Here is a 9,343-nt window from a genome sequence, read left to right on the forward strand (position 1 = left end):
ACTTTTGCTTTTTGCAGGTACAGACCAGAGTGCACATGTTCTGCTAAAAAGGCGACCAGGGAAGTCGGAAATGGGCTGCCGTTCTTCTTGCGGCCAGCAGAGGTCGAACTAGCTCTGCATGAGAACGAGACGCAGTCGCCGAAGCCGGAAGGACGTAAGAGGCGCGGCACGTAAGAGAGAGAGAGAGGGCGGGGCGAGCGTGTTTCTCGCGATATCTGAGTGTGTGCGCGACCTACCGGTCTTTTCCGGAGCTCAGCCGACAAGATGGTAGGTGCGGGTGGTGCGCTCTGGGGTGGCCGCGATCGAATCCGCAGTCATCGGGCCCCGGGATGGTCCTGGCGACTCGAGATATCGCGGTTTTGCTTGCGGCTCCCCTTTCTGCCGCAGCCGGAGGCGTCCGAGACGGGGATGCGCCGGGCCGGGGCCGGTTCGGCGAGGGAATGCCGGGCGGACCGCGGGGGGGAGCAGAGCGGGAGAGAAGCCGGAATTAGGCCGCGGTGGAGCTAGCAGAGGGCGCGATGCGGATCCGCCCCGGCGGCGGGGACCTGGGGCGGCCGCGTGGGGGGCTGGATAGAACGGGCTGTCTGTCGGGGGACGGGCCGGTGTTCGGCTCTCACCCTCGGCTTGATCGTTTCGCAGGCGGAAGTCGAGCAGAAGAAGAAGCGAACCTTTAGAAAGTTCACCTATCGGGGCGTGGATCTGGACCAGCTTCTGGACATGTCCTAGTAAGGGACCCCCCTCTTCCCCGTTCCCCGGGCAACGATGGCCGGGCTCCCGAGCCTTTCCCAAACGTTTACCAAACCGGGGCCTCGCAGAGGCCGGGAGGGAGCCGCGGGGGAAAAAACCCGACGGCGTGGACCATGCAGCCAGCCGCTTAGCCCCGACCTAAGAAAGATGGCGGGATCCTCGGTCACCCAGCCTGGTGACTTCGCCCGAACGCCCAAATCCGGGGCTCCCAGCTGCCGGCGCTGGGTGGTGGGGAGGTCGTAACGCCGATCCCTTCCCACTTATCCGCTCCCCAGCGAGCAACTGATGCAGCTGTACAGCGCCCGCCAGAGGCGACGGCTAAACAGAGGCCTGCGCCGCAAGCAGCACTCGCTCTTAAAGCGCCTGCGCAAGGCAAAGAAGGAAGCGCCCCCCATGGAGAAACCCGAGGTGGTGAAGACCCACTTGCGGGACATGATCATCCTGCCCGAGATGGTGGGGAGTATGGTCGGCGTGTACAACGGCAAGACCTTCAACCAGGTGGAAATCAAGGTAAGGCGCCGCCGGGGCACGGGGAGTGAGGACAGCTAGCTAGAGGGGTCGGCTCCCTGGAGGCAACTGGAGCCAGTAGCCCACCGGCCTCTACTCCAGAACCGCCTGCTGCCCCTGGGCCTTTTTAGGCTGGACTCTCAGCCATTTTCGCCTCTGGGCTCCAACGAGACCCAAGCGCACCCGGGGGGGGAGGGTACTGAAAAGACCCCAAACTGGGTCTCCCGGCAGCGTCGTTCTGAGTGAAAGGCCACGTGGGTTTGGAAGCCAGGAGAGCCGTGGACGCTAAATGGCCATTCGGTGCCCACCGTGTGCAGAGCACTGTAGTAGACTCACGGGAAAGCAGAAAACCCACGTCCTGCCTTTGGAGGAAAAGGCAGAAAAAAGCCTCTTCCTGCCAGTCTTCGGCCTCGTTGACACCGGTGCTTCAGAGTGGAAGGACCAGATGTTTTAGATGAGATGAGGAAGCACCTCGGTGTCCGGTGGGAGTCCAGCTTCTGATAACTGGCCTATCCGTTTTTCGCAGCCTGAGATGATCGGTCACTACCTGGGCGAGTTTTCCATCACCTACAAGCCTGTCAAGCATGGCCGGCCCGGGATTGGAGCCACCCATTCTTCCCGCTTCATCCCCCTGAAATAAATGTCAACTGGGAAAGCCTTTCTGTAAATAAAGAGGCTCTTCCTATTCCGTGTCTGCCTCTGGTGTTGTATGTGGGATCTGGGCCTGCTGGGATAGGGGCGATAAATGATTTTCCTGGGGGACAAGAGGCTTTGATCAATTGTATTGAGCACTTACTGTGTGCAGAGCACTGTACTGGGTGCTTGGGAGTGTATATGACATTCCCCATCCACAGTGAGCTTACAGTCTAGACTGGGTGGAAGAACGAACAGAGCCCCCTTTTGCTATCCTCAAACAGAGCTTAAATGTTTTGGAGAGGCAGCAGACACCCAGTATTCCAGTGGGGTTTAGACTTGGGGCAAAGAGGGCAAGAGGTAGAGATGTTTTTAAGCACAGTCTCTGCATGAGTCATGGAGAGAGGTCGAGATAAAAGGACCAGGGCATGGAGAAGTGATTTGTCCACAGTCTTAGAGCAGTAGTCTCATGGCAGGGATTAGATTGTAAGCCCGTCAAACGGCAGGGACTGTATCTGTTGCTGACTTGTTCATCCCAAGCGCTTAGTACAGTGCTCTGCACATAGTAAGCACTCAATAAATACTATTGAATGAATTAATGAATGAATGATGGGCTCAGAACCTAAGGCTCTTAACCCATTTGGGTAATCACTGGTTTTTTGAGGGCTTACAGTGTCCAGATCACAGTGCTGAGGACGGGAGAGTACAATACATTGGGGGTAGATGTGAATCCTGCCGTTAGAGCTTACAGTGTGGGGTTGGAGGTCTCCACCCTCGAGTTGACTGTAATAACTGTACATTCTCTAAGGGAAAAAGTGTTGCCTAGGAGCAAAATCAGGATCAAAATCGGTTTCTGGTCCTACTTTCATGACCTTGGAAAAGTTACTTGTCCAAGTCTTCTCATTTGTAAAATGGAGACTCAATCAATACCTGTTGTCCTTACTTAAACTGTGAGCTCCCTATAGGACAGACTACATCCAGCCTAATTAACTAACCTAGCACATAAAGCAGTGTTTAACACATAGTAAGCATTTAACAAGTGCAACTTTTCTGGGCTGGGGACTCTAGCATTGAAACTAGTGGGAGAAGTGGGTGATGATGTTGATGGTGCTTCCTAGGTGTAAAGAACTGTACTAAATGCTGGGGTAGATAGAAGTTAATTAGGTCAGGCAATCCCTGTCCCACATGGGGCTCACAGTCTTCAGTGGGAGGGAGAACAGGTAATGAATCTTTTTAAATGGCATTTATTAAGCAGTGTGGCTTAGTGGAAAGAGTACGGGCTTGGGAGTCAGGACATTGGTTAGCTCATCTGTAAAATGGGGATTAAGACTGAGCTCCATGTGGTACGACTGAATTACCTCATACCTACCTCAGTGCTTGGAACAGTGCTTGGCACATCGTAAGTGCTTAACAAATACCACAATTAATGTATATGCCAGGCACTGTACTAAGGTAAGTGCTGGAATAGATGTAAGCTAATCAGATTGGACACGGTCCATGTCCCATGTGGGACTCAGTCTTAATAACTATGAGGAAACTGAGGCACAGAGAAGTTGTACACGTTCAGAGCATTGAGCTAAGTGCTTGGGAAAATACAGTATGACAGTTGGTAGACCAATTCCCTACCCATGAACTAACAGTCTAGAGAGGGAGACTCATTAATATTAAATATATAGATATGTACTGTACATAAGTGCAGTGGGGCTGAGGGAGGAGTGAATAAAGGGGTGAAAATCCAAGTGTAAGGACGATATGCGGTAGGGACAGGGAGAAGAGGAAATGAGAGCCTCAGTCAGGGATAGGCTCGTGGAGATGCGCTATAAGGCTTTGAAAGTGGGAAGAGTGCTCGTCGGATATGAAGAGTGAGGGTGTTGCAGGCCAGAGGCAGGATGTGGGCGGGGGGTTGGAGATTGTGTAGGTTGGCATTAGACGTGTAAAGTAAGTGGGCTTGGCTGTAGGAATTAAGGGAGGCAAGGTGGGAGGGGGCAAAATTTTGACTGCTTTAAAGCCAGTGAGATTCTGCTTGCTGTGGAGGTGGATGGGCAGCCACTTGGAGGTTCTTGAGTGCGGAAAGAAACGTGGACTGAACTGTTGCATAGGAAAATGACCTGGGCAACTGAGTACAGTATGGATTGAAGAGAGGAGTTAGGGAGGTCAGCTAGGAAACTGATGCAGTAATCTAGAAGGGAAAGGTTAAGTGCTTGGATCAAAGTGGTAGCAGTTTGGATGGAAAGGACAGATTTGAGTGAACGTTGAATCGATGGGATTTGGTGACTGAATATGTATGTGGGCGGAATCAGGGATGAGCTGATAATGCTGAGGTTATGGGCCTGTGAGACGGGAGGATAGGATGGTGGTGATGTCTTCGGTGTGGGGAAAGTAAAGGGGAGGACAGGGTTTGGGTGGGAAGAGTTCTGTTTTGGCCATTTTAAGTTTGTGTCGGTGGGACACCCAAGTAGAGGTGTCCTGAAAGCAGGAGGAAATGCAGGAGAGAGAGAGAGCAAGGTTGGAGGGGTGTATTTAGGAGTCATCCTCATAGAGATGGTAGTTGAAGCCATGGGAGTGGATACATTCTCTAGGAGAGTGGGTGTAGATGGAGAATAGAAGGGGATCCAGGACTGAGCCTTGAGTTAGGGGGTGGGAGGCAGAGGAGGAGCCCGCAAAAGGGCTCCTCTAGATTATAAACTTGGTGTGGGCAGGGAATGTATCTGTTTACTGTATTCATTCTTTCAATCGTATTCATTGTGTGCAGTGCACTGTACTAAGCACTTGGGAAGTACAATTCAGCAACAGAGATAATCCCTGCCCACAACAGGCTCACAGTCTAGAATGGGGGAGACAGACATCAAAACAAGTAAATAGGCATCAGTAGCATCATAATAAATGGAATTATAGATATATACATGACATTAATAAAAATAAAAGAGAATTATAAGTATAAATATGTCCATATATATACACACAAGTGCTGTGGGGTGGGGAGGGGGAGCAGAGGAAAAAAGGAGGGCTTAGTCCAGGAAGGCCTCCTGGAGGAGGTGAGCTTTTAGTAGGACTTTGTAAGGGGAAAGTGTATTAGTTTGGTGGATTTGAGGAGGGAGGACATTCCAGGCCAGAGGTACGACATGGGCCAGAGGTCGATGGTGGGACGGGCGAGAATGAGGCACAGTGAGAAGGTTAGCACCAGAGCAGTGTAGTGTGCAGGCTGGGATGTAGAGGGAGAGAAGGGAGGTGAGGTAGGAGGGGCCAAGGTGATGGAGAGCTTTGAAGCCAATAGCGAGGGGTTTTTGTTGGATACGGAGATTGGGAGGCAGCCACTGGAGATTTTTGAGGAGGGGGTGGTGACATGCCCAGAACGTTATCTGTAGAAAGATAATCCGGGCAGCAGAGTGAAGTATAGACTTAAGTGGGGAGAGACAGGAGGTAGGGAGATAGGATGCTGATGCGGTAATCCAGTCGGGATATGAGTGATTTTACTAATGTGGTAGTGGTTTGGATGGAGAGAAAAGGGCAGATCTTAGCGATGTATCGTACTCTCCCAAGCTCTTAGTACAGTGCTTTGCACACGGTAAGCCTTCAATAATACAATTGAATGAATGAAGGGTCAGCCTGAGAGATAGGAGAGCCAGGAGAGGATAGTGTTAAAATGACTTGTCCAGTGTCATATAGCAGGAGAGGGGTAGAGGCAGGATTAGAACCCAGGTCTTCTGACTCCCAGGCCTGGACTCTCCACTTAGGAAATGCTGCTTCTCTGGGTTTCATAATAAGAGGGATCTTTGTGTGAAATTCATTATGAAAAGGATTCGATCCACTAAGTGAGCCTTTGAGTGGTCCCTTGGAGGCTGTTTCTTTCTGGACTAGGGGAGTTGTGGTACTCAAGTGGGGAGAGCTGTCCTCGGTTGAATGAGGTCCAAGAATGGAGTTGTTGCTTGGGGGGAGTGAAGCATGAGGTGAATAGGCGAGAGAGTCAGCTGGTGGGGCCAGACTGGACCCTGAAGCCAAGGGGTAGAGGGCAGGGCTAGATTTTGATAGGTTGTCCTCAGCAAGCGGGTCAGTTGACATTGCTCAGCTGGAGTCCTATTAAGCTATCCAGGGCATCTCACATATTCACTTGGCTCCTTTTTGTTTAGTAAAAAAGCTTTGGGAGTTTCCATTCCCATGGACTGCTGCTGGGCGAGGGGGATGGCAGCAGTGGGGAAGGGCCAAGAGAAGGGCCTTCATGGTGAAGGGAGAAAAAGAAGCTTATGCTGAGCCTGCTGTAGACTCCCTCCACTGCCATCCCACTGAACCCTAGATGGGGGTTCAAAGGGCATCTTGGTGTTTAAGGAACCCCAGGGAGGAAGGTCATATATCCCACATCTGCCACTTGGCAGCTGTGTGACTGTGGGCAAGTCACTTCACTTCTCTGGGCCTCAGTTCCCTCATCTGTAAAATGGGGATGAAGACTGTGAGCCTCACATGGGACAACCTGATGACCCTGTATCTCCCCCAGCGCTTAGAACAGTGCTCTGCACATAGTAAGCGCTTAACAAATACCAACATTCGGGGAAGCAGTGTGGCTCAGTGGAAAGAGCCTGGGCCTCGGAGTCAGAGGTCATGGGTTCGACTCCCGGCTCTGCCACTCATTCATTCATTCATTCATTCAATAGTATTTGAGCGCTTACTATGTGCAGAGCACTGTACTAAGCGCTTGGGATGAACAAGTCGGCAACAGATAGAGACAGTCCCTGACGGGCTTACAGTCTAATCGGGGGAGACGGACAGACAAGAACAATGGCAATAAATACTTGTCAGCTGTGTGACTGTGGGCAAGACACTTCACTTCTCTGTGCCTCAGTTACCTCATCTGTAAAATGGGGATTAAGACTGTGAGCCTCACGTGGGACAACCTGATTACCCTGTATCTACCCAGCGCTTAGAACAGTGCTCTGCACATAGTAAGCGCTTAACAAATACCAACATTATTATATACCTCAAGTGGGTAACCGTTTCTCCAGCTATTCAGTCGTATTTACTGAGCACTTACTGTGCAGAGCACTGTACTAAGTGCTTGGGAGAGTACACTATAACAATAAATTGACACATTCCTTGCCCACAAGGAGCTTACAGTCTGGTAAGCCCTTGGTCGCCATTGCTGGACTCAGTAGAGTGAGAAGAAAGGACCAGGGGCCCAACTGGGCATTGAAATGCCTTGGGCACACAGATCATTAGTTTCTGTTCCAGGAGTTGCAATAAGCACCTCAGGATAGTTCAGAGCAGGCGTCCAGTCCACCCTATCCTGAGGCCACTGCCAAAGAGGTCAGTTGGGAGAGTTAAGTAGCATGAGCTTGAGCAAAAGTTGGGTCCATGGCTTCCCCCAAATTGCCTCGTATTGACTTTGCTAGTCCTCATTTCTCTCCAGCTGAACTCTTCATCCCCAAATCCTCTCATCACTCAGTAGTATTCATTCCTTCATTCAGTCATATTTATTGAGACCTTACTATGTGCAGAGCACTGTACTAAGCGTTTGGAAAATACAATTCAGCAACAGAGACAATCCCTACCCAACAATGGGCTCACAGTCTAGAAGGGGGAGACAGACATAAAACAAGTAGGCATCAATACCATCAAAATAGATGAATAGAATCATAGGTATATACACATCATTAATAAAATAAATGGAGTAATAAATATGTACAAATATACACAAGTGCTGAGGGAAGGGGGTAGAGCAGAGGGAGGGAGTAGGAGCAATGGGGAGGGGAGGAGGAGCAGAGGGAAAGGGAGGGCTCAGTCTGGGAGGCCCTCCTGGAGCAGGTGAGCTCTCAGTAGGGCTTTGAAGAGGGGAAGAGAGTTTTGGCGGATGTGAGGAGGGAGGGCATTCCAGGTTAGAGGTCGGACGTGGGCCAGGGGTCGACAGTGGGACAGGCGAGAACGAGGCACAATGAGCGGCAGAGGAGCGGAGTGTACGGGGTGGGCTGCAGGAGAGGAGGGCGGTGAGATAGGGAGCAAGGTGATGGAGAGCTTTGAAGCCAATAGTGAGGAGTTTTTGCTTCATGCGAAAGTTGATAGGCAACTACTGGAGATTTTTCAGGAGGGAAGTGACATGCCCAGAGCAGAGTGTTTCTGTAGAAAGATAATCCGGGCAGCGGAGTGAACTGTAGACTGAAGCGAGGAGAGACAGGAGGAGGGGAGATCAGAAAGGACGCTGATGCAATAATCCAGTCGGGATATTCTGAGATATTGTACCAGCAAGGTAGCAGTTGGAATGGAGAGGAAAGGGTGGATCTTGACAATATTGTGAAGGTGAGACCAGCAGGTTTTGGTGACAGATTGGTTGTGTGGGTTGAATGAAAGAGCAGAGTCAAGGATGACACCAAGGTTGCGGGCTTGTGAGATGGGAAGGATGGTAGCACCATCCACGGTGAAGGGAAAGTCAGGGAGAGGACAGGGTTTGGGAGGGAAGATAAGGAGCTCAGTCTTGGACATGTTGAGTTTTAGGTGGCGGGTGGCCATCCACGTGGAGACGTCCTGAAGGCAGGAGATGCAAGCCTGGAGGGAGGGAGAGAACAGAACAGTCTGCATTGAAAAGCAATGCAGACTAGTGGAAAGAGCCCAGGCCTGAGAGTCAAAGGACCTGGATTTTAGTCTCAGCTCCACCACATGTCTGCTGTGTGAGCTTGGACAAATCACTTTGCTGTGCCTTAGTTGTCTCACCTGCAAAATGGGGAGTCAATACCTCTTCTCTCTCAGACTTAGACTGTGCACCCCAAGTGGGACCTGATGATCTCTGTGCCAAGTACTGTTCTAAGCACTAGGGTAGATGTGAGATAATCAGGTTGGACACAGTCCCTGTCCCACATGGGGCTCACACTGTTAATCTCCATTTTACAGATGAGGTAACTGAGGCGCAGAGAAATTAAGTGGCAGAGCTGGGATTAGAACTCAGGTCCTTGTGACTCCCAGGTCTGTGCTCTATCCACTAAGCCACAGCACCTTCTCTGTCCACAAGGAGCTTACTGTCTACAGGGGGTGACAGACATTGAAATGAATTACAGATAGGGGAAATAGTGGAGCACGAAGATATGTACATAAGTGCAATGAGTCTGGGGTGAGTATTCGAGTGCTTATGGGGTACAGATTCAAGTGCAGAGGAGAGGACAGGTAGGGGAAATTAGGGCTTAGGGAAGGCCTCTTGGAGGAGATGTGATTTTAGGAGGGGTTTGAAGGTGGGAAGAGTGGTGGTCTGATGAATATGAAGGGGGAGGGAATTTCAAGCTAGAGGGAAGACATGGGCAAGGGTTGGCATTTGAAGAGTGAAGTGTGCAGGCTGGGTTGTAGATTAGCAAGGTAAAGTAGGGAGAGGGCTAATTAGAGTGCCTTAAAGCTGATGGTAAGGAGTTTCTGTTTTAGGAGGTGGAGGTTTTTGAGGAGTGGGGAGGTAGGGACTGAACGGTTTTTCAGAAAAGTGATCTGGGCC

At 50.8% G+C, this 9,343-nt stretch overlaps 1 protein-coding gene across 1 annotated transcript; it reads left to right on the plus strand.

Moving 5' to 3' along the window:
• The first annotated feature begins 164 nt into the window (after positions 1–164).
• On the plus strand, positions 165–1,942 carry RPS15 (ribosomal protein S15). Its single transcript, XM_001513409.5, has 4 exons — positions 165–267; positions 640–725; positions 1,023–1,257; positions 1,781–1,942. Exons 1-4 carry the CDS (start codon positions 265–267, stop codon positions 1,892–1,894), a joined length of 438 nt encoding a protein of 145 aa, XP_001513459.4. The 5' UTR covers positions 165–264; the 3' UTR covers positions 1,895–1,942.
• The last annotated feature ends 7,401 nt before the right edge of the window (positions 1,943–9,343 follow it).

Source organism: Ornithorhynchus anatinus, chromosome X1 (genome assembly GCF_004115215.2).
Source record: "Ornithorhynchus anatinus isolate Pmale09 chromosome X1, mOrnAna1.pri.v4, whole genome shotgun sequence".
NCBI lineage: Eukaryota > Metazoa > Chordata > Mammalia > Monotremata > Ornithorhynchidae > Ornithorhynchus > Ornithorhynchus anatinus.